General features: G+C 44.1%; 1 protein-coding gene across 7 annotated transcripts in view; it reads right to left on the bottom strand.

Moving 5' to 3' along the window:
• Positions 1 to 26,536, bottom strand: part of AKAP13 (A-kinase anchoring protein 13) — a 236,478-nt gene that overhangs the window by 87,009 nt on the left and 122,933 nt on the right. For 4 of the 7 annotated variants that reach the window (XM_067305661.1, XM_067305663.1, XM_067305664.1 and 1 more), the window contains exons 1-2: positions 19,817 to 22,317; positions 14,460 to 14,536 (exon numbers count right to left, since the gene is read on the bottom strand). In XM_067305661.1, coding sequence (XP_067161762.1) covers positions 14,460 to 14,536; positions 19,817 to 22,247 — 2,508 coding nt within the window. In that variant the 5' untranslated portion in view covers positions 22,248 to 22,317. Of the gene's footprint in view, positions 1 to 14,459; positions 14,537 to 19,816; positions 22,701 to 25,549; positions 25,740 to 26,536 lie in introns of those variants that run through there. The other 3 variants (XM_067305659.1, XM_067305657.1, XM_067305660.1) reach the window with 1 other exon arrangement.

The following is a 26,536-nucleotide window of genomic DNA, read 5'->3' as shown; positions in this document are numbered from 1 at the left end:
TGCTCTGGAGAAATCTCAAATCATCTCAAATTTCTGGCCAGTGACTACAAGGAAAGGGGTTGTTTGGTGTTCTTAGGAAGAAGGGGCAAAATGTTCCGGAGCTCTCAACGGGCTAAAATCCAAAGCATTTACAACAGTCAGAAGCAAGAAAGCTTGCAGATAACCAACCACTGATGCCAGTGCAATCAGTGCAAACCACTGTCACAGTGTCTGGGAGGAATAAAGATTATGCAACATCATTCTGTACAGAAAAACGTTCTTTCCATCATGAAACGGTTAAATAACTCATATAAAACCCTTCTACCCAAAGTCAGAATTGCTGACTGCTCAGCTAGTCCTTTTGGCTATTATGCAGTATTAATCTCTGCTGTTTCTGAAGTTAGCCTTTAGGAGAAAAAAAAGCAACTTCAAAACATGCAAAAATTAATGAAACCCATATGTGGTATACTGTCATTATTCCATGTTTATAAGAGGATCAGGTTTTGTTAAACGGGCTTATTTAATGCAGACGCATAAGAAAAAATACCCAGCAAAAGATCTGAAAGCTATTGAAAGAAAAACATTTTCTTTGTTAACTCAAGCAGCCAGTAACAAGCAAAAAGACACAGTTTATACTAAATATATGATATATTTTGGTGCAAGTTTGTTTACAACTTCACTGACAGCTTATAAAGTTCTCATAAGTAGAGAAATCTCCCTCAGATATATTTTACCCTTTTGACCCTTTTCACCCCATGCTGCATTTAAGCTGGGACAACCTAAATTTCAATGGCTTACGGAAACATCTGTTGGTACAGGCACACGATTCAGACTTTTTCAACAGCTGTTGTTATTTTACGCTCTTTTGGCTAGGGCAATTGGTGGGACTGGAAGAAAGTATTAGTCGGGCTCCTTTCCTGACTTTGCCCCCTACTCAGGCACTGGAGGCGGTGCCCCATTCTTCCTTCTCCCCTGGGAGTTTGAAAAAAAGGGCAGAATGTGCCCCAAATTAGAAATGAAGCCTTGAGCTGCGTAGCTCTGTTCGGTCTCGCTTCTTGGTCAGCCACCGCAGATAAGAAACTAAGGAAATAGAGCTCCCGGATGGGCACCTGCATAATCTCATTTATTCACCTCGATACGGGCTAAAATATCCTCTGCTCTAGCTCCTTTCTTCCCCGCGAACGAGAGCTAATCGCCCGCAGCACTCTGACACCCGGCGCCTTGGCTCCCCTTCCCATCTCCCCCAACAGCTCGCCGCAATAAACCCCAGATTTGTTCTGCCTCCCCTCCTGCTGTTTCAATACCGGCATCCAGACATCTGCCAACATCCTCCATAAAAGATAACACACGGTATATTTTAAGGGCCAACCTGCCAAAAGGTTTTCCATGCGCCAGGCAGTGCTGCTTACCGGTTAGGGAACACGCGTTGCTCGTAATGAGACATGCCTAAAAGCAGAACGTACTTTTCTGGGGAGACAAACAATTACCTAAAAGGCATTTTAAATTAAATCAAAATATTCCCATTTTTAAACACTTAGCTCAGCTGCTACTTGAAACAATATGTTTGCAGATAAATTCCGTTTTCTTGAAAGAGTAGGAAAAACTTAGAGAGCTTTTAAACTCCTTTAAAATATCATTTTTCGGTATACACTCAAACCGTAGAGAGCAGGAGAAAGGCAATACGTAGAGCACAGATTTTCCCCCTCTCTTTTAACAGAGGGCACTTGTTTACTCTTACCTTCAAAACTTCTTATTTTGCTGTCATGCATGCCTAGCGTCTCAGCAGGTATTGACTTAATTGTACCAAAACTGGCCCAGAAGAACAGCAACAAGAAAAGCTACTTTAAACGGCGATCACTTATCTAAAGGAGGGAGAGCCCCAGGTTCTCAAGCGTGGGAGATATTTCAGCATTAAAGAATTCTAGGAGCTACTCCAAGACGCAAATTTTTGTTGTCTGGTGCACTGTAAGGATTTTAAGCCCAGAAAGAAGAAGATATTTATTTAGTCTCTATACTTAGAACAAAGACGGAGGATTCATCTACACTCTTCTGGGTGCCTTTTGCATCATTTAAAATAGACGAAATGAACCCCAGCTTCCTCAAAGACACAAAGCAAGCAATAGCCTTGACAAGCAATTCAAACACTGTCCCCAAATATCCCTCTGTTACCAAAAGAGCCTTTACAGTTTTCTCACCACATCTCCCCAAAATGCAGGTTAAAACCAGAATTTGCAAAATGCCCCAGAGCTCATTTCAGGGAGCAGAGGACCGTAATCCCGAATCGGGGCGCTGTTCCTACACCTCTCCTCTGGCACCTGCGTTTCCAGCGCGCTGCAGCTGCTCTACGGTCAGCAGTGGAGAGGGATGGGCTGCAAGCAATTATTTAAGTCTTTAAGATAGCGCAGGGCTGCCTCAAAGACAACGTACTCACCTTCCACTGCGCCCCCCAACACCCAAAACTCTCCAGCCTCCCCCTGCACAAGGCATCACCTCGTCCTCGGCACAGCAAACTCGCTGCATTCAGAAGTCTTTCAAGCAACTGAGTCCAAGTCACCCTTAAGCTATACCGAAGCCCACGAAGAGCGTCGGATCCCTCCCCCTTCACACCAAAACAGAGGAGTATAACATATCCCACGAGGTTTTCACAGTTAAAAAGAGAGAGAATTAGCAACGATGAATGCAAAGGTGCTTTTTATTAAGATATTAAAATAGGTTACTTTAGGTTTCTCAGATTATTATTAAAAATTTTGTTGAGGTTATTAATAAAAAATAACTTTGTTAAAATAAGTTATTGCCAGGCTTTTAAAACTCCTCCATATTATCCAGAACTTTTCCTACAGTTACACCTCCTACAGGTGAAATGGTATCAATATTTGAAAACGATGTAAGCAGAAAGCCCCCTCTTTTTTGAAAGGCTCCGAGCCATACATTACTGCTCTGACTTTTCACCCCTCACATTTAGGCATTTGAAGCACAGACTTGTCCATCTCCTCCTGGGCAAGCAAGTACGTATGTAGTTGCTCATCTTGTTATAGTAAAAGGCAAAGAGTTAAGTAAAATAAAATAAAAAATAGAGCGGGGGAAAGAAAAGCCAAAAAACACTTCTCTATCCTCAGCAGATGTTAACAGCCCACCCGGTCTGTGTCTTTTGACTCGGGTAAGAATCAATGAAATCCGCAGTGCAACATTTTGGAGCGACGGAAGAGATTTCTAATCTCCCAAGTATCAGATCTCAGACTGAAACCAATGTGCGAGCTGCATCTCTAGCCTTTGAAACTGTGTATTTTGGAAATAATATCCCTCCCAACTGTTTTTAGGTATTTAATGCGTCCAGCTGTGCTAAGAAACTAAGCAAAAGTTCAGCGTCAGATAAGTTCGGATTATGATCTTATTGTGATTTATGGAGGTAAGTACAGACTCAGACAGAAGGAAAACAAGCCACTTGACGTTAAGCAGACTCAGTACCAGGTCTCAGGCTAATGAGTTAGCAAGGGCGAGGCTTCACGTTCCTGCCTCTTATCTCACCAGCTGGAAGGACAACGCAGGAGAAGGGGGAGCACATTCGGCTGGTAACTGAGCCAGGCAGGCTCGGTGGCCTAGTAGTTGCAAAAGCGATATTGCAACTCCCATAGCAATAGAAAAGATGGAAAATCCTTCAGGACAGGGAGGCACATAGTGCTTGAAAAAGGTACTGTGCTCCCTCTCTCTCCCTGCATCTATTTTTAAGAGACGCAGAACATTTCCACTATTAAATGCTTTTCAAGAGGGGTTTGAGAGGGCCAGGGCCATGCAATTATCACTTTTGCAAATACTGCAAGAATAGGCCCTGGAATAAATAAATGCATAAATAAGGTGAAACTAGTATTATTGTGGCTGTGATGTCAGGATATAAATCAAGACAGGGTCTTTAGGGAGAAGTAATATCTAACTAGACTGACAGAATGATATGCCAGGCATCAGTCCTTTTCCAGATCTGAAACAAGAGCAGTGCAACTCAGGTTAAATACAGGCTAGGAACAATTACTCTGAGTTTAACTACACAAACAGAAGAGAAAGCAAACAAGATAACCCAGAAATATTGTCTCTCTCTTTTGGATGAGCCTCTTGGGCACAGCTACTGCCTTCGCTTTTGCTGAGTACATTGCTGGCACGGAGATGATAAACACAGTAAGAAAGCAAGCAGGGGGTAGCTAAATTCACCGCTGCTTAGGAGAAAATGAAAAGTTAGCTACAGCAAATGCATGCTTATAGAGGCATAAATTTAATGCCTAAATGAAGCAGAAAGAGAAGACGGAAAGACAAGAGCCTTGCTAGCTGGAAAACACCAAGTGCAATAGAAAGCCTGGTTTAGAATTTGCTCCCATCCGCTAATTCCAATATAGCTGATAAAGTATATTTTATTAAACCATTGCAAAACTCTGTCACATTCTTGTTACAAGCTCCACGTTGGGGCTATTCCAAAGCAGAAGTCCAAAATACAGACCACAGGAGTAAAAACAACAAATTGATGATGGAAGGGAGGCAAGCGGCGATGAAAAGAAGCACTATTCATATCTCAGTCTATCCGCTCTGGGCTCTAAACAAAAAAGTTGCTACCATCCATGCTTTTTACAGTATCTGCATTTGAAGACATTACCTCTTCTTCTGTGTGAATGATGGCAAATGCAAGTATTCACATTCAAAAATTTTCCTTTCCTTGAAAGTTTTGATGGATTTGGTGCTGTGACAGCACGGACAACCGCGGCTGACTACGGTCAGATACAACATAAGCTCACAGCTCTGCCTTGCAGCTGCCTCTGCTCACCCAAACCCAATCCTTTTCCACACCAGTCAAGTGCTTTGATTTTAAATATCATATGCGTGCATACCAAGACAGTCAGGACTGGAGAGGTGGGCGGAGAGGAACCTCATGAAGTTCAACAAAGGCAAGTGCAGGGTCCTGCACCTGGGGAGGAATAACCCCACGCACCAGTACAGGTTGGGGGTTGACCTGCTGGAAAGCAGCTCTGCAGAGAAGGACCTGGGAGTGCTGGTGGACACCAAGTTAAGCATGAGGCAGCAATGTGCCCTTGTGGCCAAGAAGGCCAATGGTATCCTGGGGTGCATCAGGAAGAGTGTTGCCAGCAGGTCGAGGGAGGTGATCCTGCCCCTCTCCTCAGCCCTGGTGAGGCCACATCTGGAGTACTGCGTCTAGTTCTGGGCTCCCCAGTACAAGAGGGATGTGGCACTACTAGAGCAAGTCCAGCGAAGGGCTACAAAGATGATTAGGGGACCGGAGCATCTCTCTTATGAGGAAAGGCTGAGAGAGCTGGGCCTGTTTAGCCTGGAGAAGAGAAGGCTGAGAGGAGATCTTATCAACGTGTACAAGTATCTGAAGGGAGGGTGTCGAGAGGATGGGACCAGACTCTTTTCAGTGGTGCCCAGCGACAGGATGCGAGGCAACGGGCACAAACTGAAACACAGACGCTTCCATCTGAACATGAGAAAACTTTTTCACTCTGAGGGTGACAGAGCACTGGAATAGTTTGCCCAGAGAGGTTGTGGAGTCTCCTTCTCTGGAGATATTCAAAACCTGCCTGGATGCAATCCTGTGCAACGTGCTCTAGGTGACTCTGCTTGAGCAGGGGGGTTGGACTAGATGATCTCCAGAGGTCCCTTCCAACCTCAGCGATTCTGTGATTCTGTGACTTCTGTACAGACCTGTGCTATTTTAATCATCCACTACCATATTCACCATCTACTCTTGCTTTGCAGTCCCAAGCTTAATGCCCTCTCAATCACAGACAAATTCTACCGTGTTACCACTCTGCACAACAGAGTACTTGTAGGCTTTCCAGGCTGAAAACAGCAGGAAAGGCACCACTGGCCATGCCAGAGAGCAGTGACTTAGTCAACATGAGCTACAACATGGCATGAAAAGGCAACAAAGAGTATTGTCCAGGCTTTTATTTTATCTGATGTTTTAAAATCAGTTTGATTCCAGAAACATTCTGCAACACAACCAAGTCACTTCAGGCCACACTGAGATGTATACAGGATCCTGAGCAGTAAGAGCAGAGGTTTTGGAGGAAAAGAATCTGAGGTTTCCAGCTTGGTATCAAAAATAATATAATAAGAGAAGACAGACTGTCTAAAAAGGGTGGGGAGAAAAGACTGAAAAAGATAACAAAAAAGGGATTCTGTGCAACTACTGAGAGGCTAAATTCATTTTGATTCCATGTTTCCATGGAAAGAGTTTTAACAGTACTGGGTAAAATGCCAAATACATTTTCATAACGATTCACACTGCATGAATGGAAATACTTAACAGAAGAACAATTCTTTCTAATCTGCACTCTAAATAAAATTCTCTCTCCTTTCCTTTACATTTTTCCTTCTTATTCACACCATTTTTTTCATCCTTTTGCTGGAAGATTAAGTCCAAAACGCCATGTCTGAATACTGCTGAGAGTCCTGCCTATCTCTCAAATCACAGTGCACGTCCATATCTGAGCGCTCTCAGATTGCATTGCTAGGTTTCATCTTCTAAGAGAGGCTTTAAAGACTGGAGGTATCATGCAAACGCCTAGTCCATACGAACCTCCAGGACACAGGCCACAACGTAACCCAGCAGTTGTAGCATTGGTTTGGCAGTTTATTTTGAGCTGCAGCATATCACTCAAGAGGACACCCAGCCCTGATGAAAAACTTCATGTGATGGAGAGCTGAGACTCCTCCGTCGCTCATCGATTCCCATCCTGGAAGAGCCCTGACCCTTTCAGGCTGCAGTTCACCACCAAAGCCCACACAGCGTTGAAACAGCCCAAGAAGCACATGTCTCCCTCCCCTTCCTGACCACTTGCTCCCACCCCTCAATTACACCAACACAAATGGACCCGTTCAAGGAATCATCTGGATTAGAAACAAACCAACCCCAAACCTTCCCCCCTTCCTCCATACACAGTTAGCTAGAGGCTCTCTCCATGTGTGTCGCTTCTTGCTGAGACCCACCTTGCAGGGGACTTTTTGGATCTGCCACAAATTGTCACAGAAATTTTCCCTAATCCTGAAGAATTATACCTAAAAAAGCAGCAGGCTGCTACATCAGATTGCCCAATGTAATACTTGAAATATGTTCAGCTATTCAACGCTTCTTCCCCAGCACCTGAGGTTGCATATTCAGCTTCGAGCAGCAGCAACTTTAAACCAGGACAGCTTCATGCAATTTGTTAAACTTAACAAATACTCACTCTCTGAAGTAAAATGCCCATATTTATCTTCAAATGATGACTGGAGAAACACTTAAGATGAAAAATCATGAAAAAACTTACGTACAAGCTTTAACATTGCTATTAGTGTAGAATGGCTACAGAACTGAAGAATCATTGCGTGATTCCTCACCAAACCCCAGAACAAATATATGATAACTTAAAAACCTATTTCTTGCATTAATGATTCTCAGCTAGGAAGCTCTTTCTCTAGGGCACTGTAACTATCAGTGAACTGTGAGAAGCATTACTTTACAGAAAACTGTAAATGCTTGGTTTTCCAAATTGTAGGGTGCCAACTGCAACTTCCAAAATATCAGAATGGAGCCAGACAGTTTTTTTTACTTTCAGAAAGATAAAAGCCCAATGATGTGATACACCAAAGGCTGTTCTGTCATAATAATGCAGTCTCCATTGAAAAGTCCACATTTGGTCTCCCATGTTATCATCACAACTTCCTCTATATTTAGACTAGGAATTAAGTGTGCAGTAACCATGCCTACCATAGAACAGTTACACCACAAAACTTCAAGAGATTTCAAATACAAATAAAAGAATCCATATGATACAGGAGATTGAACCTTTGAAAAACAGCACAGTATTTTCCTCCACAAGGAACAATATTCAATGTCAGCATTCCTTTGCCATGGTAACAGACAGTCTTATACATCCATTATTTCATGTATCCATACTTTTATGATTGCATAAAAAAATATATCTAACCACTGGAAAAGATTTCCAAAACCAGTACTTCTTATATTGTATTGGAAATCTTTTAGCTCTTTGTCAAACCTGTGAAATAATTGAGTACTGATCCTAAACAGGACCTCAGAAAGCTACTCTAATACACTAATATTAAATAATTCATATAAGTGAAACCCATTCTCCGAAGCAAGTCAAAAACAAGCACTGCAGAAGATTCAAATTCCAAAAGAGTTGCCTTTGAGCAGCATCCATCTCAAGACAACCACAGGAATATACACACAGTCCTGCCTTTGAGGCAACATTCAGTAGAACTGTATTTACAGATGGTAAAATGAAATTGCAGGTAGCTCGTCAAGCTTTTAATAATTAGTGTGACAAAGCTGAGGAATAAACTTCCTGTGCAGCTGATATGGGGAGGAAGGCAGAGCCAGAAGTTTTATTAGAGGGAGAGTGGCTCCCAAACACAAAACAAAGGACTGGAAAAATGATTCTGGCAACATGCATTTACTAACAGTCTACAACGCGGATTAGCTAATCCTGCCGTGCAGTGGTATTTGCAGCGCACATCTTGTGAGCAGAGTAAGCCAGTTCTGCTGCAGTAGCTGAAGGCGTTCAGCTTTGGGGAGGACCCATCAAATTACACAGCGGTCAGAGGGGGCCGGCAGGAAATTCTGAAAAAGAGTATTGGGGCTATATGCAACAACCTTTGCATCTAAAAAGCCTTGCCTGTGGTGACGGAAGGGAAGGTGCAGGGGAAGAGAAGTAGCCTGCAACCTCTGAAGATCAGCAAGGGCTGCAACAAGCCCTGCAGCCGCCGTGTGCGGTGGAGGCACGCTCGTCTGCCCCGGGCTGCCGCGGGTCGCACCAAGCCAAAGCTGCGAGTAGAAACTCTGCACCGAGCCTGGGATTTGGCCGGCTGGCCGCGTTCCTGCTTCTCTTACTAACACCCGTGAATCCGGTGACTGAACTTGGAAATGACTGTATCAGGATGAGGATTAGCAGCGTGCACGAGAAAAAGGAACTGGAATTGCAGCACCCAAAGAAATTAACTGTAGGACAAAAAACCTCCCACACAATAGTTGTGTAAATGCTTTCCTGCTACAGACTTTAAAGCATGAGGAATAGTAAACATCAACAATAAGCTCAGGCTGGTTTGAATTCCTTATTTTTTCCCCACTTCTAAGTCTCTGTGGCATATACTGTGGAATCGACAGCTTACGCAGTGATGCACAAAACAGACTACTCTGCTTTGCAGTCTGCTCTGCAAAACCACAAATTCGGACGAGGGCTCACCATCTGATCCGGTTTCCCCGTCGACCTCTCGAGCCTCGGGGGCAGACAGGATGCTGGTGGGTGTGAGAAAGGGCCTCGCTGGTGACGAGCCCTCAGTCCTGACCCGGTGCGTGTGCGTCACCCTCTCGGTCTGCCAGGCTTAGGGCAGCCTCCTTTCGGGCAGATTTTTTCCATATTTACTGTAGTTGCTAGAATAACATTCACCCAGGAGAGTTACACAAGTGGCTTTAGAAAGGCAGAGCTAGGATACAGCCCTGAGACGACCCTGCACTTAACGCTGCAGGACCCTGTTTCGATCTGGGTATAACCAACCGCTTCAGCCATGCGTGCGGACGTTTTCCACGCCGTTCCCGGGGCCCGTTGGAAAAAAGTGGTTTGCAACCACACAACCACAGACCTTAGCACAGCATGCATACATACACACACACACACACACGCAGAGCAAAGCGACTGCAGCGTGCACAAGTGACCTGAATTCTGCTGTTTCCTCAGGGTGAGCAGTCAGCTTTAGAGTCTTAACATTTTGTTAAAGAAGTTATTTTTCTAAGAAAATAAACCCAAACTGGATCCTGCCGAACTATAATGATCCCTTGCTTTGAGTCACCAATGAGTCTCAGCATTTTTGAGTCATGAAACATCTCTCTACTGCTTGGCTTAACCAAGCAACCAGCTTCAACAGAAGGCTCTTCTTATCTCCAGGAACCTGCCACTAGAGGGGGTGACATTGTACACCTTGTCCAGAATTGCCACCACTTATCTGCTGGCTCCAGGGAAGAGAAAGCTGAAAGACTATAGTCAGGGGGAAGGACAAATCTCTGGATCCTTCCAGCCTTCTCACCTACTCTCCATCCCAACACCTACCTCACTGCTGCGGGAGTCTCTCCTCTCACCCCTAAACCCTTTTTCACCCAATCCAGTCCGTTCCCTATGCCTATCTCCATCACCTACAGAAGCTATTCCCTCCTCCCTCATCCTCCTTCGCTTCTGCTGTCCCTGTCCCCTTCCTCCTCCAACTCTCCGTGCTTCCACCTTCCTCCATGCACCCAACTGGACTCTCCCAGCAGCTTCTTCCTCTTCTCTGTGTTGGGAGGAACAGAGAAATTGGCCCTGGAAGAAGGATGACATAACCCCGTTATGCTCAGGTCCCCCATGCAGCAGCTCCCGTGGAGCCCCTGCCACAGAGAGGTGCAGCCACAGGGAAAACCCTGCTTAGCTCCTGCAGCCTGGGGCCGGACCCTTCACAGAAGCTCTTTGCAGGCTGCAGCTGTAAAAAAATCCCACCCAGGCACAGAAACTTCCTTCAGCAGAAACATGTAGGGCTAGAAAGGACCTCAAGCAATTGGTTGGCCTGCTGTTGCTACCTAGGGAACCTACTCATGGCTTTCACTCTTGGTTGTGGCTTACTCTCCAAGGGTCTGGAAAGGCAACGAAGAAAAAGGCAATGAAGAAAAGCAAGCTCACACACACGCTGTGTGTGCGTGTGAGACACACAGGAACCCTTACAGGAGAAGGGAAAAAAACCCTCAACAAAGTAGGGACCTACAAATCAAAACCAACCAATAACAACAGACCTAGGGCACTGCCCCTGACAGCTGCCATCTGTCTTATTCTTAACAGCTTCCAGGGAAGGAGGTTTCATATCCTTCCTTGGTGGTCTCCCCATGGTTTCATGATGATAACAGGAAGTTTTCTCAATATCCAATCTAAGTCATCCTGGCAAATTAGCAAATCAGTAAATTATGCTGCCACAGAAATGTGGAACTTTAATAATGACGCTTACATACTGGAAGAGTGCTATATTGCACAATAGTTTTCTTTTCATTACACTGAATAAATTTAATTCTTTCAACCTTTTCTCACATTTCTTTATCTCTTCTTCTTGTTCACTTCCAATATGCCCGAACCCTCCTTAGGGCAGGACACCCAAAGGTTGATTTGCTGACACTGATGAGGCCTCAGCAGTGCTGGTTGCCTCCTGGGTCTTACAGATGACACTCCTTTAACATAACGCAAAACAAGATGTGTCTCTTTTGCAATAACTTCTCACTGATGATTCATGCTTAATTTATAGTCCACTAAAAATCCTAGGTCTTTTTCTCTCCATTGCTTTCCAACTCAGTAATCCTTACTTAGTAAATGTGCATTTTGACTTCTTTGCAAATGAATCACCTTGTAATTGTCTTGATCTCTTATCTGGGTACACTCTCCAATTTGTTACGGTCATTTTGAATTCTTACCCTATTCTCCCAAAGGCCTGCAACTCCTCCCAACCTGACGTCACCTGCAAGCATTGCAAATGTACTCTCATTTTCCAAATCATTACTGAAAATACTGAACAAAACAAGAAGTTTTTTCCCAGAAAGCAACATTGCTGATATATCACATATTACTGCACTAGCTGGATCAGTGGACAGATGAAAGTGCAAATCATATTATTTGAGCTTCATTCTAAGCGAAGATAGTGCTGGAGCCACTATGCTCCACTTCTAAATTATTTTAATATCACAGTAGGTAGAAGCCAAAGCAGACTTCTCATTAGAGTTAAGAATGTAGAAGTACTCAATTTAAAAAATGCTACTGTTTAATTTTAATCGATCACATCAAATTATTCCCTCAGCTCCTCTCAGCATTGCCAAATGAACCAGCAAGATGAGAACTGATGAAGTCCCAGGCAGAAAGGACACTTACAGCAGATACTGCTAAACACAAGAGGAGCTTGGGAAATCCTTGTTACAGAATTTCTAAAACACAATAAATACCTCAGAGAAAACATTCTGGAGATTTAAGAAACAGACACTTAAAAAAAAAAATTTTTAATAGGAAAAATCATTTTTCCATTATTTTCTTTTCAGTGTTTATAACCCTGCAAACCATTATTTTCCTAAACACTTTTCAGCTGCAACTTTTCCATGACATGCACAAGTGCCTCTCTCAGGCATCGTCCTCTGAAATGACTATGGGCAAAAGCATGTGTATCTTATTCAAGTAACGCTCGAGTACATTTCTTGGCATCAAGAATCCAGATAATTCCCTGTGTCAAGAAACTAATTCATACAAAAGATTCTCCCCCCTTTTCTTTCCAATGAGTTTAAAGCTTATTGTTATTCAGCCTGATTCAAAAATACAAGAAGTTTCTCTTTCTCCAAAACTTGTTTTATAGTCTGTGTGTATAAACTGCTTTCCACATTGCATGTTTATAAATATTATCCTGCAAAATTCTCACCTATGAACCAAGAGTTAACGTAGTTCCCAAACGCCTTGAACCAGGGCTCCGGACAGCGTTAGGCACGACCACTAAACGCACCCCAGTGCACGACAAGGTGCAAGTAACAACATTTCTATTTGCAACGAGTTAAGCAAACCGCTTTTACTAACCACAAAATGGCTCAGTAATGAGAAAGCAACGAGCACCTGAAAGACTGCTGGCTACAAAAAGCCAACACGAAACAAAGCGGAGACGAAGGACAAGGCAGGAGACGTGCAGGTCACGTTTGCTTTCACCGGCCGGCTCCCTGCTCAACCTACGTGTGTGAATTAAGCTCTATTTATAAGTCTTCGGCTGATTTTTTTTTTTTTTAAATGACCTTAATATAGTGCAGTTGTTATTTTGTTTCTGTTGAACGTAGCAACAGGAAACCCTGTCACTCCTGCAGCAAACTTTCCATTCCCCTGACACTCCCAGTCCCACACCAGAAAAGCCAGATTTCTAAAGAGGTGTTGGGTGAGGGGGGAGGGGAGAGCAGGAAAGAAGAGACGAGAACGCACGCAAAAAAAAATCCAAATGCATGTAAAACATGCAAAATGGAAGCAAAGTTCAATACCTTCTTCTTTTTCCTTGTTTGAGAGGAAGGCAGCTTGAAATAAAATGCAGGCAGGGTTTCTATTTGCATTTTCTAAACATAGCTTCCTTTACTACCAGATAACCTAAGTATTAGTCATGAAAATTATCCATAATAAAAAAATTAGCACCTTTACATTCGAGCATTCCAATATGAAGGACTTATTTATCAGGACAAATTTTAGCTTGGAGAGTTATTAGCGCTATTCCCTGGTTAACTCACTGAGCTAACAGCTACAGAAATTAAGCCTTAACTTGTTAAAAACAAAATTAACCTGATTTTATTACAAGCTTTGGCAGGACTGTTCTGCTGCCTAAAGAGCTTTACTGTGGGATGAGCAAAGTTTTTGGTGCTCCACCCTGTAATGTTAACTCATCTCCACAATATTTTCTCTTTTAACAGCTTCGTAATTGCAAGCTAACGCACAAACACAGCTGCTCAATGGCAACGTGCACCAACACAGGCTGCGAGCAATTTAGCATTTGCAAAACATTATCTTTTTCAGGAACAAGAAACTATGTATAACATCTAGGAGCAAATGCAAATCCAACTAAGAAAGGTAAAACCGACAAATCCAGCTCCTGATTAAGCAGAATACATATTCTTAAATCAAAATTACATTCCCGTCAAGCCCAACACCCTTATTTGTTATTGCAGACAGTCCTTAAAAATGGCAAGGCACCGGGGGGGCAGGGGAAGCGGTAACACAAAACCAAGCCCACGCACTTCAGATCTCTTGCAGGGCCTTTCTCTAGAGTCATCTGGGGCAGGCAGGTGGGGTTTTCCCTCCTGTTTGATCCCTGCACGTCTTTCCACCGCGCGTTTCTATTCCGGGAAAGCACCGTTCGCTTCCAGACAGCAACGCTTTCGGGCGGCGCAGGCTGGGCTCCGCTCCGCACACCCCAGCGCGGCCCGGCTTCGAAAAACTCTCCAGCCAGACAAAGCCCGGGGAGGGATGAAGCGTCCTGCCGGGAACACAGCGGAAGCAGAGCCACGCGCAGCGGCCAGGAGTATGGCACGCTCAATGGGCATCCCTCTTATCTGAGCGCTGAGTCCCGGGGATGCAGCAAAGAGCAAAAATAACCTTATTCCTACTGATCTTTGACCAAAGCTGCCACAGGAGGAACCTATCGGGTCAAACTGTACTGCGCAGACTGAGACAACCTAAATATGGCTTCAGCCAGAGTGTTTTAAAAATGAAAGGTCTAAAAAAAAAAAAAAAAGTTCATGCTATTTTCAAGAGGCTAAAATAAAAGGTCACAATGAAAAACTAAGTTTAGTCTTGCAAAGAGTACAGAAAGGAAATCAGCAGTTTAGGTGGCCATCCACAGCAGTGCTGACAGTTCTTTAAAAAGCACAGAAAAATACAAGGTAACAACATATAAATGACACTTACCCTTCCCTCACAAGCTGCGCTCTCTTTGTGATCTTTCATAAAATCCACCTCATCTTCAGTTTTCATTTCCAAATGCCCTGTAAAAACAGAGGGTTTGCACAGGCAATTTAAAACAAACTTCTTTCAGTGCTGCTGATATTCTTCTGTTTATTCAAACCAGTCTCAAAAAAAAAAAAAAAAAAAAAAAAATCCCCAGTCTTCAACAAGTCCATTTTACTTCCAACATCTGGTTTCATTCCTGTCTTCACTGTTTGTTTGTTATTAGTTTTAACAACTAGCGTGTCTGAGACCGAAGGAAACTATGAAACAGCAGCAAGCACAGGCAAAATGCAAGCTGTATAACTCCTAAAAGGCTCTAGGTGAAGCTGAGCTTATCTGCAGGTATTTGCCCATGTTTTTTCACTCGGCTCCCATTAGTCTAGATGCAGAATCAAAATTTTTGCCTTTTTCTTCTTACCATAACAACACAAGAAATGAGACTTGTCTTCCCAATTGATATTTCAAGTGTTTAATGTATTACCAGCTTCAAAAAATTAGCTCATCTGCACTGCCCTAGAGAAGATGATTTGATCTCTGGACTAGAAAGATAAACCCTTCTCTGGGGAGTTTACATCTGTTTTCCCCCTTCCTCATGCTTCCGTGATGGTGTCACCATGGCGGTGGTACAAACATCATGTCCCAGCCGTTCTGTTTGCCCAGCAAAGACGTGAAAGCTTTCACTGGTCACCATTCAGTGGAGTTTCCTTTCTGTCTACTTTTCCTTGGCATAAAAGTCAAAGTCATAATGCTCTTTTTCCCCTGTGCTACCGACTCTCATGACAGCTATGAACAACAGGAATTAATGTAAAGTGAAAGATGTTTTGGTGTCAGGATAACAAACTGCTTTGCAGACAGTAAAGCAAATAACATTACTTTTTCCCAGGGGCTTATGTCAGTCCTATACCCATGCTATGGATACATATACTAACTTGTAGAGGAATAAAGGGATTTGACCAAGGTCATGCTGTTTGAGAGTAGCTGTGTTAGGGCTAAGAGCCCATCCTAATAACACTCACTCTTTCATTTCTACTAAAACTGCACACTGAATGAATGACAAAACCATCTTAAGGAAGATGCGCATTTGTATTGAGGGAGTTTTCCCATACGCAGAGGTGATTTTGCAAGAAGAGTGTTCCCACCTCCAATAAAAATTGCTGCAACAAATGTCACCAAGAGTTTTCCACTAGCATTGGAGTCTACTGTTATCTTTTGGGCTTTAGAGATAGTTGGTTTTGCAGTGTACTACTGATAAACTAATCCAAAATTATTAAGTCAAATTGTCATAATTTTGTCTTAATTAGATGAGTTTGTGTGTTACTAATGGCAGATTCTCAGAAATCAGAGTTAACAACACAAATTTCTGAGAACCCTATTTGTTGGGAAAGCAGTGATAAAGGCCATGACGAGAACGGCTCAGAGTTGCAGCAAACGTCTCCATGTTAAGGCCCAGAAAGGAGACCTTACCCTTTTCTCAGGGGCACGTCTCATAGGAAGAAGAGTGCCATGACTGTTCAGATCTGGTCCAAAACACAGACCACATTAAGCCAAAACTGCTGGCATACCGAGGATGGGAGAAGCAAGCAGTATGCAGATACTCCACGATGCATAGCAGCTAGAGGAACAAGTCATTTGCTAAAATACAGCACTAGGCATCAGAAGAAAATCAGAACATTCCTGGTTCTGCTTCAGATTTCCTCTGTGCATGTGAATAAGTTACTAAAACAGTCAAGAGTCTCTGCTTCCCCATCTGAGAAGCAAAAATGCTAATTATGCTCCCCTCCCTTGTACTAGATTTGAAAAGATAACGCGACCAATACTTGTAGCATTTTGATGTCCTGCACAGAGTGTCAAGAACATTGCTCCTCTTAAGGTCATCAGTTAACATTTCATCAACTCAATCCTAGCAAGATCAGACCCTCATTTTATTGTCAGGCTAGATAAAAATCAAGAGTTTCGAACACCAGAAACACATTGTTTGTGTGCTGACGCTTAACACAGGCAAATCTGTGTTTTGACTTCCATATCACTCTCAGGATGAAATCCAAGAGGACAATTTTTGCACTTTGCCAACATAATGCAACCATTTCTTTCCAAAACTCCACTAGGAACATATAATCCCAAGCAATAAGCTAGTATTTTAATACTATCACAGAGGCCTTTGGGGCACAAAGTTCATTATCACATATGTAGTACTGTTAGTGACACTGGTTATTGATTCATCCTGCTGCTCTACAAGGTGATGAAAATTGTATTAAGTGCTTTTCCATGCAGCCATAGGGAAAATGCCGTTGATATGAATGAGATGAAGATTTTTAAAATTCAAAATAAAATGATACATTTCTACCTGGCAATGAAGGTCTTTAAAGATTGAGACCTTTGAGAAGAGTCATTAGGGAAACATCTCCCAGAAGAAAAGCTAGCGAACAGTGATCACAGTATTTGTTAATTAAAGATGTCCAATCCCAACTATATAACCTAATCTTGCCAGAGTCCCTTTCTGTCAAGAAGCTGCATCTACTTGTAGGTGTTTTGTCAGCACAGCAATATTGCTTGGACATACACTCTTTCCTCTCTTCTTGCCCAGCCTGGCTATTGTGGTGTGCTTTCATATCCTAACTGCTTGATTTTGAATGAATAGTAGACACCTGCCTGACGTGCTTCAAGAACCCATTACTCAGATGTAATGTAGTTCTGACTCAAAAGCTTACAGTAACATGAGAAGCTGCCTTACGAAAAGTAGGATCTTCTTGTCTCTTCAAGTTCCTTCAATTTGGTGAACACTTGTTAGATATTTATCGGGATAAGACCATTAGTCCTTTGAGGTCTCTATTTTTGGGATAGGCTGAATGTAATAAAAGGTGATGAGATAAACAGGGATATATTTAGGAGCAATTTCATAATATATCTTAAAAAAAATTAAAGATCCCAATGATTTGGAGTACAGGCAACAGCAATATCAGCTGATTACATCTCTGACAATTTAGCACAACAATATAATCCTCTGACCACACATGTTTCTGAGAAATGGCCTCATGACCTACACTTCCTTTGGAAAGACTTTGCTGCAGTCTATCAGAAAAAGATTCGATTCATTCTACCGAGCAGAAACTCCTCCTGCATACCCACAAAATAAATACTATAAATAAACCCTGGACTGTAGGGAAAACTCCCCAACACTGAAACAGCAACAGAAAGGAGAACTTGCGCAAAGGGTTGAAGGCTGTCCCAGGAGCAGCGCACAAAGTGTGCTACACAAAACTGAGCTGGTACTGACATGAAGAATGCGCACAGCAATAATAAAAAGCAACACGTTTCTTGCTGTCTTGAATTACTGCCATATCAAAGCTCCAGATTACACTCTGTAGGAGGTGAATTTTGTAAATATAGCAAATAGCAAGCTTGGATTCATAGTACTAGCTTGCCTTTGCTTCAAGCGAACATTTTTGGGGGGCTTCCATAACATAATGCCTTAGACCAGTGCTACGATTCCTCAGGAGAAGACTTTCTAGCTGAGATTGTTCTTTGTGCAGCATCACATTGCAAATAAACAATTCTTCCTTACGGAGAGAACAGCGTTGTATTCCGAGATCTTTTAACTCTCAGTCCTTATGCATTTCAAATCTGTAAGAGGATCACCTCCTTCTCCTTCCTAAAGCTCTAGCACAGAATGATGCCTTAATAAAAGAAAGGTATTTTTTTCCTACTCTAGTTACTAGCTTATTGGACTGTCTAGTCCCTTCTCTTAAAAAAGGTCTCTACATAATGTCATGGCCCCAAGAATCCAACAAGGGATACAGCCCTGAACAGTAACTCCTGAGCCCGCAGAGCAGCAGGCGAAAAGCAAGACGCTCCCCGCAGAAATTCGCACTCCCAGGTATTGACTTACAGCCACTCCTCTTCCATTGAAATGTCAATCTGCCAGCACGCAAAAATAGCTTTCTTTTTAAAAACAGCTTTCTAATCCACATTTAAAGTGTATCACATGTTCACTAATTATCTCCTGACTATTAAACTTCTTTAAAGTCCTGAACTCGAGGCAAAATGTAGTTGCTGGAGCTGTCGGCGACCCCCAAATAATCAATCCTTTCCCCTGCTCCCCTCAGTTATTCTGCTATCAAATATCAGAACAAATCATCTGCCAGCGCTTCATTCTGCATTTGGATTGAGGAAAAAGCTCCCAGCATGGAGTAGTGAAATATCTTTACAACTTTATAACTTCATGATTTAAATCATGGCAGTTTTTTTTTTTTTTAATCTTTTATAACTTTCTTTGCTCCTTTGCTTGCTCTGTGGTGAAAAAGGAAGAAGATGCACTGTACAATTTTCTCATAGCAAAGAAAATAATGGCAACTGAAAAAGTCCAGCTGCTTACATTTAACAGCTGCCTGAACAGGTGGAATATAAAGATCAGATCAGCTCCATGTTTCAGTAGCAAATCCACCTATGATTTAATTCGAGGCTGAAGAGACAAAATCATTTCTTCTTCGCTCAGTTTATCCCTTTGTTTCCCACCCCCCCCCCTTTTTTTTTTTTTGAAGTTACCTGATGACGTTTTCTATTAGCTCATGTTGCACCGGCACCAAGTCTAAGCCGTCCCAAAAGCGTCACCTATCCCCCACATCGCCATGCAGCTGAGGCGCACACTGATCCCGCTTCGCAGCTGATTGCAGCCAGGAAAGCAAAAGCGATCATCCGAGGGCCAGTGCTGCTTAAAGGCACTGGAAAACAACGCTGCTGCTTTGCCGAGCAAAAGCTTTGCAGACAGGATAAGGGAGTGGGGGGAGGGCTCGCTCGCTTTTTTAAATGACCTAATACCACTGATTAGGAAGTGGCTTGTGCACGGTTCAGAAGGACACGAACAGCTGTTTCTGCAGGCTAGAAAAGAAGCTTTAAGACAGCACTGTTAATATGCTCTGACTGCAAGTTAGCAAGAATAAGAGGCAAAACTGAAGGAAACGCTCAAATTAGCACTAAGCAAATAAATCCTAGCATCCAAAGGAAAGCAAGTTACCTGAAGATACAGCAATCCAAATACCTCCCTCCCATTTGTTCCTTCTCCAGAAAAGGATTTACACGCTAAAAATTCTTCTGCACAGATTCGTACGTGATGATGCCCTTTTCTTACCTCCAATGCCAGCCAAAAAACATGCATTCAAACTGCATTTTTTAATATCTAACTTCAGATTTCTTCTTTCTCAGAAAAAAACCTTACACTTCCTTTGTAAAGCAGGCCTCTTACAGTTATTTCCTTTCCTTTGCTGATGAAACACCACACACCTACGATGCTTTAGAAAACTAACCGATTTTCTTTTTCATACCTGTAACAGGCTCAGATCCTTGCACTCCTGGGCTCATGTTCCTCTTCTTTGCCAGGGAGCTTAAATCCATTTCTCCATTAAGGCTGGTTGCTGTATCCACAGCAGGCTGGGGTTCAAGCACCACTTTTTCCGGTAACTCAGGGGAACAAGGTGTCTCCGATGCAAAAACTACTGCATCAAAACTTTTTACCATTTTAGGAACTTTATCCAGAGAGAAGCCATCATCTGCCAAAACCAAACTCTTTATTCCCACATTCTCCAGTGACTCAACAGCATTTAAACGGCACAAACCCTGCGAGAAGGTCGATTCCAATACGGCTTGGCTTTGCTTCACTTTGCATTCATCGAGCTCGGCCAAGACCTCCCCCTGAGCCGCCTTCGCATCAGGACCAGCTTCGCTCTCGCCGGCCAGGCAGACGGTGTCTGTGCTGGAGTCGCTGTCACACGTGGGCTCTTCAGCAATTGGCTGAAGGGCCGCTCTGGGAAGCACGCTGTCCATATCCTCCTGCTCTTCCGGATACATCGCTACGGGGGTGATTGCCACTACCCTTAACACTTCCTTATCCTCACAGGCAGCCGCTGGTGCCTCCATTTCCAACGGGTCCTTTAGCTCTGGGGTGATGCTGCGCGGAGAGATTCCTTGATTGGGATCACATTCTTGCTTCGGCCCCACATCCAGACAAGGGTTGTCCACTGCATCCATCAACTTGTCTTCTGATTCAAGGCCCTGCACGGTGACTTCTGCATCCACTGTCACGGTCCCATACGCTTCCTCACCAGGGACCTTCTCTTTCAGCCCAGCGTCTGCAGTGCTGCCATCTGCTGCAGGCACCTCCTGGCTGCAGGCAGCTTTCACAAGAGCAGCGACAAGTTCCTCCGACAAAACCTTCTCCCTGCTGCTTTCACAAGCCTCCTGGTGAAGCTCGGCTTTGTCTCCTTCAGCCTGCTGGGAGAGGCTCTGCTCCCGAGAGCCCTCTTCCCCTGCATGATCTACGGGCAAGGCTGCTTGCGCGGCGGCTTTGCCATGCTCCGGCAGCCCTGCTGAGTCTGCTGCCGCTGCCGCTTCCTGGTTTTGTTTAGAGTCTTCATTATGAATTACGGAGGGTGTGCCTATTAAATTATCCTGTACACGGCCTGCGCCCTTGGCACTCGGAGATAATTCAGGGTCATTACCTTGCAGAGCTGCCTCCTGCCTGGGAGGTGCCACTGCAGCAGCTCCCTCCCGACTAGCAGCTGGCCCATCTCCTCCAGGTAAAGGAGGGAGCGACTTCGCCTCCTCACTGAGCCCCTCCTGCTCGGGAGCGCTTTCTGCTATCTCTGCTTCGTCTTGTGGCGGCTCTTTTTCTGGCAGGCAGGCGCTCGCATCGCCCAGAGGGAGTGACCCAGGCTCATGCTTGCTCTCTTGAGCAGTGTCTGATTTTGTGCTGTTACTCATTTCATCTTTAACACCAGTTTCATCGACAGAAGGGCAACAGCTAGCAACTTCCTGACCTCCGTTTGCAGAATCAGAGCTTCCTCTGTCTCCGCTGCTGCTGGTATCAGTTCCTACTGCCTCCTCTTCATGGGCTCTGCTGCCTTCCATTGCTTGGGCTGCAAATCCACTGTTCTTACTGCTTTCCTGGCAACACACAGGTTCTCCATTGCTTTGATCAGGTCCATCAACTTCATCATTTTCAGGTTTAGCAGGACCATCAGTTTCCACACAGTCTCCTGGGCACAGCGAGCTAGATTTTGCATCCATGCTACCACCTTCTACCTGCACTTCTTGCTCCCCATTCTTACTGCTGTCATGGATTTCCAAAACAGGATCATGTTTTGGTGCACACGCTGGAGCCTTCACCCCATTCACTGCTGGCAACACTGCCCCAGTGTTTGCAGTGATGTCCTGCCTCTCCTTGACAAGGGGATCACCTTGGTTTTCTAAGAAGCCGTTGTTTACCTGATCAGCGCATGAGTCTGTTCCGGTCTCTCTGTTATCGCTGGTCTTGTAAAGGCCAACGGAGAGATCATCAATGCCAAGATCTGCATTGGTACTGTCACATGCCAGCATTGCTTGCACAGTTCCATCCTCCTCATCCGCACAGTCAGTGCCATTAAAATCACTGAGCAAGGGCTGAGCAGCACTGGCTGACTCTTCCTTAGCTGGTGATTGCTCTTTTAAATTTGCAGTCCTTGTTTCACTGGTCTCAGCCATCCCATCCTCTATCTGCTGCGGGACTGGAGCCCTATCAGCCGTCCCTGTACAGTTCCTGCATTCAGTTTGGCCCATAACCACATCCACAGTCACCAGGGAAGCTGGGGTTTTGCCTGCAGTTTCAGCCACTGTAACAGCACTTTCAACTGCACGCTCTTCAGCAACTTGCACTTCCTGATGGGTACTATCTTTACTGCACAAGCTGGCGGGATCCAAAACAACTCCAGCAGATGTCATTCCAGCTTCCTCATTTGTATTTCCACAGGATGGAAGACTTACAGCACCATTTACGGCCACGGAAAGGCTGAGCGTGCTGTCGTTTTTGTCTGAGACAGTCCCAGAGCCTGCAACAGCAGCTGGCTCCTCCTCTTCCTTTTTACTCAACGTCACTGTATTTTTACTTTCACAGGAGCACTCTGGGTTCTTTGCATCCCCCAGGCACTGTAAGTCATTTGGTGCATCACTGAGAGCTCCCAAACTCTCGCTGTTGCACTTGTCCTCCTGGCAGGTTTGGTCCAAGAGTTGCCTGCTGTCAAGGTGAACAAGATCAGACGGACTTTCCTTCCCTCCTTCTCTTGCCATTTCTTTTAGGCTCTGAGATGTAATGGTTGGGTGACCATCTGGCTCTGTTCCTCTACCGCAGCTATTCCCAGAATCTCTCAGTGCAGATTCTGTCTGCTTCCTTAAATTCTGTAACAAGACAAAAAAAAAAATTATGACTGATTGTTTTGCTCTGTCACACATTTACAGTGTAACTGCTGTGTACAAAATCTGTATCAAAATAATGCAAAAGCATATTCAATGCATCTCCTGCCATCCTGGTGCACGTAGCCACTTCAAACAGAGTTACAAATGTACAGTAGTGGTCAGTTTAACTTTTGGTCTCTTTATGCAGTAATACTGAAATTATCAGAATGACAGAAATGTTGGTTTGAAGGAGCATTCTGAGGTCATCTCGTCCAACCTCCTGCCTGAAGCTGCATTATCGCCAGCACTAGATCAGGTCAGCCATGACTCTGTCTTGTCAAGTCCTGAAAACCTCTAATGATGGAGTTTCCACCATTCTCTGGGTAATTTGGTCCAGTGCTGCACCACCCTCTTCATGAATCCAAACCTCCATCCCAAGCTGAAATCTGTGCTTCTAGCCCCTTATTAGACCATGTGCTACTACTGAGAAGAGTTTTGGCTCTGTCATCTTTGTAATTCCCCTTCCAGCAGCTGTAGTCATATTTCACGAGTGCACTTAAACTAAAGCTCAGTAAACAGTACAATTCAATCCACCAAATAATGCAAATATATACCAGTCGAGTCCCAAAGGGCTTGAACAAATGCTGCTCAAGAGCAACTCCAGATCCCTGCCCAGTTGCGCTCCACAGTTCTGCTCAGTATTGCTTGGTTTTGCTACACTGATGGAATTTTTGTTTCAAACATTGGAACTGGCCGATGATGACCGACTCTGCCCAAACTGCCCTAACACAGTCACTTGTGGACTCCTTGTTCTAGCACTGAACTGATGATCTGATCTGTTGCTGGGAAAGGCATACATAATTAAAAATCTGGAACTTACCTCCTAAATGGAAATAAAAATTTGAAAATGATGGCATACTGTTAAAATTAATATGCGCAATATTGTGGAGCAGTAGCAATGCACTCAATTCTTGCCTAATCTGCATTTTTGTTCCAGTGGATCTGTTATGTCAAGGGTCCCCCCCAGTTTTCTAGTTGGATTAATACAATGAAACCTTGGCTCAGGGTCTTACATTGCAAGCTTTCTGAGGTCACACTGGTTTCTCATTCAATAGGTGAGCAGTTCCTGTGAATCACTGGAAATACAGTATTAATGTGCTAATGATCTCTTTCAAACCTGTTATCTTTTGCATTTATTTATAGACATATTCAAACAATACATAAAACTTAGCAGTTTAACTTAAGCAGGTTCCTCCAAATTTTGTTTAAGCCTCTGAAAGTTCTCAGAGAAATGAAATTTCATACCAGAAATGTCCAAATAAACAACCCTTTTCTCCCTGACTTACAAAACATCAACATTTTAATTGATGCATCACAGAGGACTTCTGGCTGTTGCATATACAAATTGTGGCTAAAACTATCACTGCTACTTCAGCGCTATTGCTTTAACTATTCTGTCCACATGCTGAGGTTTGCAAACTATGACCACCGCCACCAAATCACTGAATCACAGACCACTAAATGCACTTCTGGTGTTTGTGATGACTGTCTTATTTAAAACCATCCCGCTGCCCATCTCCCATTTAGCCATGCATGCTGCCATCATCGTGCATGCTCCAGTTTTACGAGGCAGTGCCAGACAGGTGAGCTGCGGCGAGCAATCGGGAGGAAGGCAGCGCTGCCTTGCAAAGCCGACCTCTCCCTCCGGCACAGCAACGTGAGGGCTGGACCCGCTTTTTTTGTGTGCAAATGAACCAGCTCGGATGGCGCGTCAGTGCTCTGGTAGCCACAACCCTGCAGCCCAGCATGGAGACTGCTCAACTGGTTGCCAGCCAGCACGGACAGACACAGACAAAAGTGACACTTGTTCAGGAACAGGCAAAAGGAGGGGTGGCGGGAGCCTGACATCCTCACGGTGAAGTCACTCCGCCAAGAGCCTGCAAAATAGAGCCTTCTCCAGAGGAAGCCAACTGGCTTTTAACTGACCCTAAATGAACCTAAATGAAATAATTACAGGGCTGCTTTCCAAATTCAAATCAGATTAGATGTGAAGCGAAACAGTGCTGGAAAGAAAGAAAAAAAAAAATCTAAACATAGCCTTTTCCGATTTCATTGTCAGACAAAACGTACCCATCTGGCATTCACAGTAGCAAACAAGAAATGAGCTTGATATGTGGACCATGTCTTAGTGTCGTTTTATGGAAAGGAGAAGCGCAGTAAGGCAACTTCACAGTTAGCTCTGGTTTGCCACTCATGCCACCAGTTTCTGCTGCGATCAGGAGTAATTAACCCCTCTCGTTCAGAGAGGGGTCAGAGTGGCCAATACCTCAAAACTTGCTCCCAACCTACTGTCTACTCACCATGGTTTTCCCCTTTCCTAAAGGAACAAACAAACAAAATCCCGGAGTAGCATTGTTTAAATCCCACACCTTTCGCTTCCCGGCCGCCCCGGAGGGACAGCGTGCCTTCGGGAAGGTTTCTCTGCCCTCCTGACATGACCCTCTGCTAAGCAGGTGCTGGTCTGGGGGACCTGACAGGAGCTGGGAGCACAGAGAGGTCCCACGAGCCTGGCACAGAGCTGGCTTGGCTTTTGCTGCTAGAGCCCAGAGAGAAAATTTGCTCCCTAATGTAACTTCACCAGATCCACCCCGTCCCCAAACAAGAAGAAAACAGGCACATGTCTGCCTTGATATTTGATAATGACATCCAGAGAAAAAGTCTAGACTCATTTGTAAATATACCCCTAAGGAGTGCCTACGTGGGAAGTCCTTATCAGACACCAGGCTGCTCCGAAAGCCAACATCAAACACCCCAGTTACGTTTCTATTTAATCATCTGCTCCTTTTCCTTACCATGCGCCGGTGGCTCTGCATGTGTTTCCGAAGCTGCCGTATGTCATCCTCCAAGCTGGCCTTTCCCCTGTCCTTGGTTTCGGCTGTCAGCATGTAGACATCCAGCCCCCGGTGGTGTTTCACGCAGTAGTCCCCTGAGTGCACCGTGTGAGACAGAGCGCTCCAAGAGTCTGGCTCTCTAGCTTCCTCTCTGAAATAAAACACAGCCAGGTTAATCTGCAGTGCTGCATTGCAGGACATACGCGGTTCTTCACTCTGGACAGTCATCTAATCAATGGCCCAAGCAAAGCAGAGCACTGGCTCCAGGGCCAGACAGACAAATGCACATGGATGCGTCTCAGCCTTGAAAATGAATTTGATTCAGAGCTAAAGCCAGCCACAAGCTCCACTTGATGTGGTCCTTCCAAGCCTTACACAGCCTCAGGTAGGAAAGTCCTGTTTTTTTTCCCCAGACTGTAAGAATACATGAATGACTAGCGACAAAGGGCAAGATAGTTGCTTTTTAAATTAAGTTTACTGCAGGTGAAGATCACCAAAGCAACCGTCGTGGAACAACAGATACCTAAAACAAAGACTGCAGAACAAGCTAGAAGGAATGACAGTTTTTACAATAAAGTTGCTACAACTTCTACACTGAAACCAGCACGCTGTTTTACAAAGCATACGCCCAAAAGCCATCAAATAGTAGCAATTTTGTCACTTCTGAAATTAATTTTGCTTATCCTGTGAAACTACTACTATACTGACAGCCTTATGCAGGACATTCTCACTACGGTGAGACCGCTGTCCTTCTGCAGCAATATCACTGATTTTCTTTTTACCAATCAAAAGAAAAGAAAGGGAAGAAAGATGCCATTGGAGACCAGAATGAAAAAAATAATTCAGCAGTTACTTCTATTCAATAGAAATTTCTATTCAGTCAGCTCTATTCAAATGTCAACCCTTGATTTTGCATTAACTTGCAGCTCCAGGCAGTAATTCTGTTCC

The sequence above is a fragment of the Apteryx mantelli genome, chromosome 15, assembly GCF_036417845.1.
Source record: "Apteryx mantelli isolate bAptMan1 chromosome 15, bAptMan1.hap1, whole genome shotgun sequence".
Lineage (NCBI taxonomy): Eukaryota > Metazoa > Chordata > Aves > Apterygiformes > Apterygidae > Apteryx > Apteryx mantelli.
Note: the sequence above shows the minus strand (reverse complement) of the source record. Positions and strands in the feature narration are given on the sequence as shown.